We start from the raw sequence: 12,522 nt of genomic DNA on the forward strand, positions 1-12,522 counted from the left end.
AGTCGGAGTGAGCCCATGTGAGGATACGGCAGTAAAATGTCTGGAATGTCACAGCGAGGGGGCACGAAGATGACATTTCCATTTCACACGACAGGCTCATAACTGAAATACAAATATCTCCAAATGAAAAGAGGTGGTAAGAAACCAAAGAAGATGTCAACTTGTAGGGAAAACAAGATTCGAGAGCTTTTGGCAATAAGGGACGGCGCCGGTGTTGATGTACTGTAAACAAAACAATGGATATCTGCAATGGAATTTACATGTTGGGTCCCACCTCCTGCCTCCATGTCTTCCACAGTCTATGATGTCTACCCAGTCGTCTAAATGTTAGGGACATTTACCTCCAAAAATGTCCCATCGCAATGCATGTGGTCTGATATCACTTGGGCTTTTCCCCCTCACACAGTCCACATTATGACGTTGTATCTGCCGGTGACTGCAACACGCATCGAATGAAGAGTTGTTTGCAATTCAGAAAGGTTGCCAATGACCATCTCTCCAATATGTCAACAAATGATTGTAAGAGAAAAATTGCTGCAGTATGGATCTTCAGTGTGCTAATATCATTTTTGAATGAGTGGTCCTAATTTCTACCGACAAACATGGATGTACATGAGCAGGTCACCGGAGTGTGTCATTGCTGGTTGAGAGCTGCTGGAGCAGAGGAAAGCGTTGAATTGTCTGCAATTTGAAACCTTGTTAGGAATTTATGAAGTGCTAAAATGTTTTCTCCCCAGGGAGGGTCGAAGCCAGCTGCCTAGTGCCACTGTTAGCCATTTAGTGCAGAGCCTCTGGGCTCGTCACCCGTCTGAGATACACAAATACTGCATATACAGTTATTTTTGCCCGTAACACAAAAACATAAACCTCAGATTGGAAACAAACCTCTGTTGGCTTCTTCACTTACAAATTAAACAGCTGTGTATTGCTTTGAAGCTAATTGGTCCAACATTGACATTTATTACCCTCGCCTCTTCCTCCAGAGAATGAGCCCGCACAAACTGTATTCAACATCATTCTCTTTACTGTGATGTGAATATGATCAAGGCAGCTGACCTTATTTCATAATTGATAGTAGTTTATGTTAATTTAATGTTCCCAAAGTCCCAGGGATAGCACCAAAGAGCTGAATCCAAAACGACTGATCATGTAACACGAATAGAAACGCTTACAGTAAATGATCTTTGAGGAATACTAAAGTATGCTTTCTTTGCTTTACAACATTTTGCCACATTTCTGTTCTAAAATAGTAAACAGATGAGGGGACAGAACATTTGAGGTGTTGCGTCAACACTTCAACAGGAAATCAGAGTTAAAACATCATCCAACAAACAAATTCATAACCACAGGAACCCAGAATAAAGTGTAAATATATGGTTCTAAAAGCAAACATCTTGTCTTGTCTCTCTTGCAGTTTTCAGTGAGGACCTACATTCCAGCTTATACTTTGTCAATGCATCTCTGCAAGAGGTAGTATTTGCCAGCACTACGGGGACCGCAGTGCCCTGTCCTGCTGGTGGTGCCCTGCCTGCCTCGCTGCGCTGGTATCTGGCGACCGGCGAGGAGATCTACGATGTCCCGGGCATCCGCCACGTGCACCCTAACGGAACCCTCCAGATCTTCAACTTCCTGCCGTCCAGTTTCAGCAAGCTGATCCACGACAACACGTACTACTGCACTGCCGAGAACCCTTCTGGCAAGATCAGGAGTCAGGATGTCCACATCAAAGCTGGTGAGTCTACAGAGGGAAGCTTAAGTCGGCAGGTAGTGCTGAGAGAAATAACAGGTGTAGAAGTATTAGCTGTGGTAAGAGCCAGAGGAAAATATTTATATGAACTGTAGAAGAAGATATGGAAGTCTTACAAATTAATTCATATCTTTTTTCCAAAATCATATTAAACTATGTATCCTAGGCAAAGTGCAAAAGCACAGCAGTGATTGGAAAGAATTACATCACATTACATATCATTTAGCTGACGCTTTTATCCAAAGCTACTTACAATAAGTGCATTCAACAAGAATGGCTAAACTAACCACTTTGACTTATGCCTCTGACTCTCAATCAATAGCAATGCTGCCATCCCTCGTGGGTATTAGAGTATTTAGAGTCTTGCTAAAGATACCGTTGAAAGAAAATTTTGAAATGTTGATAAAGAATGAGGAAAAAGACCTTGCCCCTTGGCTCAGGTAAAGATCCTGTTTGCTCAAGGGCAATCTCTGAGTCCATGAGCTGACGTCTTACAACAAATAGCCTCCGGTGGCCACGGCCAATATTTTAGGGCTTAACGGTGTAGACAGCGGATATCTGAGCCAAGCCTCCATCTTCTAATTCCCGTACAACATTTACAGTTTGACTTGTTATCACATGAGTGGAAAGGTGTTTTAGGTCCAGATCATATTTTAGCTAATCTATATTCACAGCCATCTGTATATGAATGCTGATCAATTAACACTGGATAGCCGAAGCATTTCGGTCAATGTGTTCCACATCTTTTGCTCTCCACCCTGACTGTTTACCTGTGTGGGTGACTACAGACTGCTCAAACCTGATTGGTCAAACTAGGAACAGAAACCAGAAGGCTTCCGGCACCAAAATCGTATCCCTCACCTACATTTTCTGCAGATTCACTTGCAGAATCGATTTATAGATATGAGCTCAAGGGCAAGTTTTCCTACTTGACTTTGTTCCATTGGACCAAATCTCCCCAAAATAAAGAGGGAGAAACAAACTTATATATATATAACACAATATATTTATTTTGAATAATACAAATCACCTGTTTATGCTTTTTCCTGCTCTACAGTATCACGGGAACCCTACACGGTCAGAGTGGCTGACCAGAAGGCTATGAGAGGCAGTGTAGCCGTCTTCAAGTGCATTATCCCTGCTTCTGTCGAGGCCTACGTCACTGTTGTATCATGGGAGAAAGACACAGTTTCACTCAACTCAGGTAAGACGATTTAAACATTTGTCTTCAGTAGAACTGGGAATATTTACTGCTAAATCTGTAACCAAGTGACACAACCAATTAAATGTTCGTTAATGTTCAAATGGCCGATATATTTGGAACTTTGTACGAGGTGCTGTATTTTAGTGATTAAAGAGCACAGAGTGAGGCGTTGTGAGATGAGTGAGAGGTGTGTTCCTTTCTTTTGTCTGTTTATCGAAGCCCCCTCCCTGCTCGGCTCTGCTCACTGCTCTTTGGACACTTTGTTCTGTTTTGCTGTGAGTCATCTTCTTACCTGTTTGCTGTCGTCGGCTGCCATTACTGGGGCTCTGCGGCTCATCCGTGCAGCCCTGTCCTCTCACTATAGCCAAAGGATGTTGATGACTGTCACGTTGAATCACGGAGCCACTCTCTCTCTTTCTCTCTCCTGTACGCACTCCACCTCAGCCGACTCCATTTTCAGTCCAGCAAGGGGTAAAGTGGAACAGTTTACGTAGCATCATTGACCTAGTTACCCTCCTTGTCTGAATCCAGCGTTATAGCATGATAACGCAAGACGCCCAAACGTTCTGGGGGCTGGATTTTTACTCAAGTTAAATGGGATGCTTATCTCTTTGATTGCTCCATGTACTGCCCGCTGGCTGATTTAGCTTCATACTGGGGCGTTCAGGGACTTGTAAGTGAGCACTTGATGTCATTTGACTGAGGGCAGAATCTGGGACGGTGTTTTGGTGGCATTTTAAATGCGCCTGCTCAAGCGTGAAGATCTGTCTTCTGATCCATGCCAGCGACTTATTTACTCCAGGTTACTCAAGTTACTCGCTGCGAGCGGCTGGTTGAAGACGCTGCTTAATGTCACGGGGAGCGGGCAAATACGCAGCATGCAGATATGATTACATTCTGTAAATGAAATGGAATGAATCATGTAGACACCACTCAGAGATGATGTTTATTTCATTTGAGGCTGAAAACAAATCACACATTATGAGGATCAAATGCTAAAACATATTTCCCCTACGTCTTTATCATAATGTTGGTCAAGTTAGTCAAAATCTAAGTGATGCAGTAAAATAAAAAGATATGGGTGTGTGTGTTTTCAAAACCAGATTTTCATAAAAGGAGAATTTATTTTAAATAAATATGTGTTTTCCTTTAATATTGAAAAACCAGTCATTGCCAGTCATTTCTTAAATCGGCTCTTATTGTCTTGTCTGCGATGACGTCCATCCTTTTCATCTAGCAGGTCTGACAGCCTATACAATATGCAGTGAGTCTTTGATGGATTGTACCGTATGCTCTGTGTTCTTCAGAGTTCTTTCGCAAGCGTTCAAAAGAACAACGATATTGGATTGTCCGTGTTTACTCCAATAAGTATTGCAGCAGGCGAGTGCTGTCAAAAGCATGAGCACACGGTCAAAATCACTGCTGCTCCATGATAAATATTTGATGGTAGATTCTGATGCATGAGCGGATTCACTTCGCACTGTTATGGAGAGGGTATGTTTACTCTAGGAGCGCGGGCTAGAAGGATGTGCGCGTGAGTGTGTTTGCACTCGCATGTTTTTGCATGAGCAGGAAATCAGGAGAGACCACAAGGATACGGACAGGGCCTGACAACGGCTACCGGGTGCAGTTTGACCCAGCCTTGTTCTCCGACTCCTTCTCCAGACCCTGTTCTCTGTTCTCTTTTTTTTCCCCAGTTTTTAATGAAAGAGGACTTGGTCTCTGTGGACACAAAATATAGCTATCCCACAGCCACACTGAATTATTAATCTCAGGTCTTTGTTGGGAAAGGTACCATCAACCGCATTTCCCTGCCTTTGTGTTGTGCATCAGAATATGAGGAGGAACATTTGGGGCTCGAGATTTTTTCTCTCACAGCGAAAACAAATAACCAAGATGATGTTGTTCGTGGTAAAAAATTCAGGTTGGTGATGTCTCTCAATTAGATTTTCTAAAACAAATAAAACCTTTGACCACGGCTTGTGTAGCTCTCCTCCAGTTGAAACACTAGAACACAGCATTCATTTTTTTTGGGTGTGTATTTACATTAAACATGCCTTCAAAATACCATCAGGACAAAAAAAAGAAAATATGAAAACATGAAATAAGGCTAATAAATACAGATCATTCCAATAGAGTTACTAATCAACCAAACTCTCATCAGAAAATGTAGTTTATCTAATTCAGCAACAAGAATTCAAATTCACATATATGAATGAAAAAGAAACCTCCAAACTTTTCAAATCTTCGGTTAATCCGTACCTTCTTGAATTTAAACAGGGATTTGCTTGCATAGGGTCTCGCAAACAATATAAACTCAGAGCAACATGCAAATTAATAGTTCCCCTATGGAAATGTAAGACAAGTCGCTTTAGACTCAATTATTTTCATCTTAATTAACAGAAAGCATTTTAAAGTTAAAATTCATTCAAAATGTATTTAAGAAACCTAAACTGAATACCTGACTAAAGGCAGCTACAACTGAGTATGACTTAAATATTTCCCTGTGTTAATGTGTTTTCAAATATCAGTAAGTTGCATGTTGAGAGGAAAGTGGCTGAAATCAGAGCTGCAGAATCTTTGAATATCTAGCGATTCTCATGTGGGTCAAAAATAGATGCATAATTACAGACTGGGGCCTGTCCTAATTAATCAGCTGTGATTGAAAAGTTAATTACAATATGAATTACCTCTCCGAACGAGGACTGCTTAGTAGTCATTTGAAGCGGTCTGCTTTCAATGTGAATGAGCGCCACGCCAGCTCGCTGGGTCCTAATGTTGCCACTAACATACCATTAACCCGTCATGAATTTTAAAATGGGTCTCACAGCATGAGCTTTGAAATGCCCGGCTCCGATCTCCTCCGCGCTGCTTTTGATAAACAATTGACAGAGCTAATAGAGAGATGAAAGAGCCAATAAAATAAAAAAGAGAAAGCGCGAAAGTAGAGAGGGGGCGGAGATGAGTAGCGGAGCTGTGTCCATCTGTGTTGCTACCAGGATTTTATATGGTGAACCTTTGATTCAAGGCATCAGTGTTATCACATGCACCTTTTGTTTTTTGAGTGTGCACATGTTTATGTCTATGGAGTGTTTTTGTTTTTTTACATGCTCCCGTGTTTGCATGTGAAGTTGCCATGGTCTTGAAAAGGGGACGGAGCTGGGATGGTGTGTTTTTTGTGTTTTTTCCCAGTTATCTTTTGCCCCTCATCATTCATGATGCCAGTGAGCGTAATGAGCTGGGCAGCCTTGGATGCAGACAAGAGCTTCAGCCGAACCAGTGAATGAGCTGCAAACAACGTGTTGTCACCGAGACCTTGTGCTCGCCTTAAGAAGCATGCATGTATTTGAGGCAATTAAAGGATAAAATTCAGTGCCTGCTCGCCATAAGATTTCCCCCCAATGCTCTGTGTTAATTCTGCTCCATCACATGGAGCAGAATAAGGTGCTGAATACTTTCATCTGCACCTAGCTTGTACAATTGGATTCTTCTTCTACACACAGAAAGTACTTGTTGACTTTTCACATGTTTTACAGATATAGAAGCGTTAGCGTAGAGTCAACACCATCCCTGTAACAAATGATACCCACAGCGTCTTTCTCAGCTTTTTATGCATGTGTCAACATTAGCATCCAATATAATTTTGAAATGGATTATGCGAATAACACAGATTCGATTTTGTGACTGTAGCAGAAGCTCAATGATCCTGTTTATCATGTAGGCATAAAGTACAAGATGTTTAATGTTACTAACCACAGTTTGGTTATGTTAAACTTAATACAGGGTGAGATATAGTCATAATTAAACACATTACTCAGAACTGAGGATTATTCACATCTTTATATAATATATATACAGTTAACAGTAAAATACATGTTTAGGGCATAATTCGTCTAGGCATTTCTGATTAGTGCTTTCGCAAACAATCCACAGAAAATTATATTAAATACATAAATTATAGCTTTCACGAAAAAAAGAAAAGACCCAAACTGTACCTAGGCTAATGTAACCAACTCATCCAGAAGGAGTCATGACACAGCTACAGATAAGGAAGTGCAGGTCAGATGGACAGACTGTAGAAGGACAGGGAAGAGAGGGCAAAGGTGAGGAGAGCTGAGGTACAATGAATAGAATAAAACTGAGGAAAAAAGAGGAATGCTGTAGAGAGGTTTCCTCTCTCTTGGAGAGATAGGTTTTCCTCCTTGGAACAAACATGCTGGCCTCTCATCTCTCCAGGCTGGAGATTTGACCCGAGATGGAGGATGAGGAGCTTTATTCTGTCATTAGACTCAGACTCAGTGTGAGGCCAGTGGAGAGAGAGGAGTCCATATATTGTAACATATAATCATTGTTATTATTATGATATGAGACAATATACATTTTATCAATATTTACTATACAGGCTTCATCACTATTCAGGATATTTATGTTAGTATTGTTGTATGCATATTTGATTTGCCAGGTATTTAATTTGTTCTTTTCAGATCTGCAATAGCAAATCAATAAACTGATCAGTCAATCCACAGAAAACGAATTGCCAATTATTTTGATTATCCAATAATAATAATTGGATGATGTAATAATACTACTTATATAGGTATAGGTATACATTTGAAAACATTACTCTACCGATTCAAATTGTTCTATTACTCATAATCCTTTTTTTTGTTGATATTTTATAGACAACAAATTTTTAATTGTTTTGATAATTGATAGGGATTATAATCTTTAGTTGCAGCCCTAGTTTTTTGTTGAGCCAAAAAAAGGAAATACTTGATGGTAGATGGGATATGTTTTGTCGTATTTGTTTTTAACAACAGTATCAGATTACAGTATTACAACAGTATTAGACTTATATTAAAGACAATACAGAATCTAAGTTTCTCCTCTTTTATGCTCACTTATGTTTCCTTTCATATCTCCTTCTCCTCTTTTCTCTTCTTTCCACCTCTCATTGCATAACCTCCTTGGCACAGTGCCCCAGTCAATTTCCTACTGCGTGGAAAATGCTGTCTTTTTTATTTGGTTTATGCAAATAAGTCCATCCAACACTCACAGTATCAGTGAAACCATCTCCAGTTACATCTTTCAGTCACATTCACGTCAACTTCCTTCCAACTGTGCGTTTAGCATTTAAACGATGAAAGTGCCTCGGCACGCTTGCATTCTGCTCACTCTTCTCTCATGGGTTCTTGTGAGTGCTTATAGAGGCTAATTAAACAGTTTGCTTGCTAATAGAATCACAGTCTTTACCAGCCACCACCTCAGTCGTGGGAATGTTAAGAGCGTCTTCAAAGGGGCTACTGTAGGTGTTTGGTGTACAGGATCAATGCTCAGCAGGAATTTATCATGCCACTGATGTGCCACCACCTTCATTTTTCACCGAGATTGACAGTGAGGGCACCGAGCGGCAGGCGGAGATGGGGGCTGTAAATTCAACACACCCAAAGTCAGACCAACCTTGAAAAGAGGGCATGGCGGTAGAAATGAGCTCGGGGGGGAAGAAAGATGCAAAGAAATGAGGAGAGGGAAGATTAGAGGAGAGAGAGTTGGAGAAAGAAGAGAATAAAACGGAGGGGATTTGAGAGGTAGAGAGGAGGAGAGTGGGCGAGACTTTTTCTTTGGTAAACAAGGGACTGCATTGCATTAGACACACAGTCTCCCTCTGTCTTCTCTCTTTTGTCTTTTCTTTTCTTTCCTACTGTCCTCCCTCCTTCCCCTTTCCTCCCGCGTCTCATTCTGCATCTCTCTCCAGATTTCTGTCTGTCTTTCTCACCAAACACGGTTTGTTGATCTTGTTGTTAGGGGGCTGGCAAGTAGGTCACGGCTCAAACAGTCGTTCATGATCCCTGCATGCAACCGCATATCACTTCAGAGGAAGTTCTAGGTATTAACATGTACATGTTTGCATGCATGCAAATATGCCATACAGTTTGTGGATGCATGGATGTGTGTTTTTTTTTTTTGCGTTGCATGCTACTCCACCCATCCTGCAGAAAACAACACAGCCTATCATTTTGCTCCCCCCCTCCTCCCACACACATCAGCAGTTAGTGAAATGCTGACCCTTGTCTTTCACTGCACCCCTTTTCCCAGTCCACTCGCACACAGCTGCCTGGAAGCATGCAGGGAAATGGGGGTATTTATTGTTTGCACCATCATGTGCGTTTGTATAAAGATGTGTTACTGTGTTGTGTGTCGCAGTCTTAGTACAGTATATATATATACACGTGTGAGTGACAGTGGGCAACATGTGATGCTGTCAAGTAGGAAGTATTTGGGGTTGAGGCCGGGTTATGGGGGAGTGGCATCGTGAAAGAAATATAAAAAAAAAGAGCAAAGAAAAAAAAAATCAATAGTTGTGTGCATTAATCACGCTGCTGCCACAGAGAATTATGGGAACATGAGCTGAAGGATGCATTTTGTGCATTTGCAACATACAAGTGCTGTGTGAAGGGGAGTTTGGGGAATTGGAAGAGGATGAGACACGACCCTTTTAGTAAGAAGGGAGGCTAGAGCAGAGATAGTTGTGTGTGAAGGGGGGTTGTGTTTTCTTTATGCATTGTGTGCATGTCTCACTGTTGCCTTTGTACAAGACTTAACCCACTGTCTTGAGCGCGCTTTAGGACAGCATTCATTTGGTGTTATTCTGAAAGCTTTGATGTCACAGCTTTTTAAATAGCAGTGATTACATTTCTTTTTCTCTATTTTAAAGCTCTCATATCAGATTGTGACTTCTCGGGATGGTGCAGCTCTCAGTTTTAGTCTTTTTACATTTGTTTCACATCTTCCCACATCTATGAGGATTGCCATTTCGAAAAGAAGAAAGCCAGGCAGCTCCTCTGACTTTCTGTTTGAGCCGTGTCTGTTTGAAGTCTCCATCTTAGCTGCGGTGAAGGCTTGAGGACGTGATACATATTTGATAAGGATCGATAGAAAGGCTACTGAGACAGAGATGGAGGGATATCGATCTTGGACTGGGCTTCCCAAAAGCATCTTAAAACTAAGGTCATCTTCAGAGTGTCCTTCTCAAGCTCAGGCTCAGACACAGACTCGTAATTTGTGCCAAAAAAACAATGTAAATTAGAACTCCTCCTCACTTTTACATTCTCTTTTTTAATACATCCAGAAAAGCAGAGGAGAGGAGGAATACAAGCAGAAAGGCTGTTCTCTGCTCTCAAATGTGCTTTATGTTTTATGTTTATGTGCTATATTAAGCCATCTACTGACATCCTAATCACTATGGACATAAAACAATAAAGCAATCTATTTAGTGACGGGAGACTGAGCAGCAGACAACATGTTGGCACTGCGGCTGTGATTACCAGCTGATACTCCATACGGATAGACAAAATCAACAACTGTTGAGGCGGGCACCCTTCCATCAGTGTTTACTAATAAACTGTGGCAATATGGCAGCCATTAGGCTGTTTAGGCAGGGAATGATGAGGGTGGTGATGGCTGGGCGCACTGGGAGACTGAACATGCTCTCATCTTTAATAGGCAATTTGGCGTTCTGTGATGGGGAAGCCCCTTTGTTTTCAACTTGGATGGAAGACAGAAGCGTAAATAAGCAGCGCTTTGGTCGAGTGTGTTGTCATTACACCGCAATGGCCTAGTTTTTTACATTTCATGGATCCTAGTGTCGTCACGCATATGAAATCCTATCAAACAAATGTTACAATATTAAGGCTATATTTAGTTTAACCATATTGTGTAGATTTTTACCTCCAGCTAAACAGGAGGTTATGTTTTCTCCTCTATTCGTTTGTCTGTCGCAAAAACTACTTGACGGATTACCTCAAAAACTTGGGGTGTGGTCTCACTGGTCAGTATAGATCACATGAAAATTGGTAAGGATCTGGATTAAGAAAAAAAAAATTCAGCTTTCTTCAACATTGTGAAAAAGAACGTTTTTCAATATTTTCATTAATTTCTCATAAAATGTTTCCTTGAACTTGATGAAAAAAATTCAGGCATGGTTAGTGGACTGATAAATATGAGTTTGTGCCATTTGGTGCAGATCCAAATAAAAAACGGAATCTAGTGAATTTTAATGTAGTTTTCTGGACTGTTTGGCCTTGGCAGAGCTAAGTGCTCTCTGAGTGCCAATGTAGTTTTCTATGGAATCAAAACATTCCAGCAGTATACCTTTATAGACAGTGAAATACAGTAATAGGTGAATGGAGATTTGTTTATAGAAAAGTTGGAATTATTTGTGTATAGTTGAGTGAGGCTCGGTTGGTGGAACTGGTCCATCCTGCCAGAGCTTATGGATTACTGTTGAACAACACAGTGTTGAAAATGGACTGGAGCCGGGCCAGAACTTGCCTGGCGTCTTGCCAAGACACAGATTAGTAATAAGCATGGCGTGAGCTAATTACAGCCGGAACAAGCAATTAATTTCTGTTTATAAACTCTCCTGGATGTGGGACGATGGCTGTGTCGTTGCAAACTCCCTGCGTCTCCTGTATGAGTGCATGTGTTAGTGACAGGTGGCACGGTTCACAGAGGAACCTGCCCATATGTTCATAGCTCAAGTGCTGGGGGAAATGGAGACACACTGCTGGCACAGTCACACCCCATGATACAACAGTGTCTGATCCCATCTTAAATGCGACTGATTAGAGAAAAAAGGCACTTAATAACTCAAATCACTCAGCTGACCTATTCTCCATCTAATCAAGGATTAATACGTGGTCTTATTCTGCTCCCAGGGTGGTTAATCTGGAAAAATACAGTAAATCACATTGAGCTTCTTTAAACTTTCACACAGAGCCTTGGTGCCCGTGGCCCCACGCTGAGTATTCGTATCCCTGATTAGACATGATCATGGTTTTAGGGCACCTGCCAGACAAGAGGAGTCAGGAGCAGAGATCTAATTGAGTGCTTTTACCACAAAACAATATATGGATCTATAGAGTGAGGTTTTTTTTGGAACTTTACATCAACAGATTTTTGTGTTTGGCTATACATGACTTCATTTTGAAGAATATTCATAAGCATAATATTGTATCGTATCAAGGTCGATTTCAATCCCCAAAACCAAATGAAGGAACCTCCATAATTCAAATGCTCTGCTAATGTTGATCCTTTTTGCTCTGATGTCAGACATTTTCCAATTTGTTCAGACCAGCTTTACTTGATAAAACTTTCTCTTGTGTTTTATGCTTATTTAAAGTTTGTGTTTGTGTTGTTTTGGAGCTGATTGTTTTCTTGATGATAGTGAACTCCATCAGTTTGAGTTTCAACCTGTAGGGACGCAAATGAGAGGCACTGAAGACAGGCACTCGGGAAACGTCTCATCTTTTCTATGTTTTTCACATAGTCAATTTAATTAATGAGTCCACAGGCAGATTCTAATTCACTGAATGTCAGGGAAGGAAAAGGGATAATGATTGCCAAACTGCATTGTGGTTCCATTGCTTTGCTTTGCTTTCATTGTGTGCAGTAGCAGTATAGAAAAGCGCAACTTTCAATCAACGCTGCAGGCAAACAAGCTGCAGGCACCAAGCGTTAGGCCCCCCCACCATCAAGTGTTAAAGCAACACATACATGACAATGATATTCA

At 41.1% G+C, this 12,522-nt stretch overlaps 1 protein-coding gene across 1 annotated transcript in view; it reads left to right on the plus strand.

The window, feature by feature from the left end:
- The first annotated feature begins 466 nt into the window (after positions 1 to 466).
- Positions 467 to 12,522, plus strand: part of dscamb (Down syndrome cell adhesion molecule b) — a 93,284-nt gene continuing 81,228 nt past the window's right edge. Inside the window, exons 1-3 of the mRNA XM_061073275.1 lie at positions 467 to 479; positions 1,415 to 1,732; positions 2,805 to 2,951. Coding sequence (XP_060929258.1) covers positions 2,849 to 2,951 — 103 coding nt within the window. The 5' untranslated portion in view covers positions 467 to 479; positions 1,415 to 1,732; positions 2,805 to 2,848. The remainder of the gene's footprint in view (positions 480 to 1,414; positions 1,733 to 2,804; positions 2,952 to 12,522) is intronic.

This window comes from Limanda limanda, chromosome 6 (genome assembly GCF_963576545.1).
Source record: "Limanda limanda chromosome 6, fLimLim1.1, whole genome shotgun sequence".
NCBI classification, from domain to species: domain Eukaryota; kingdom Metazoa; phylum Chordata; class Actinopteri; order Pleuronectiformes; family Pleuronectidae; genus Limanda; species Limanda limanda.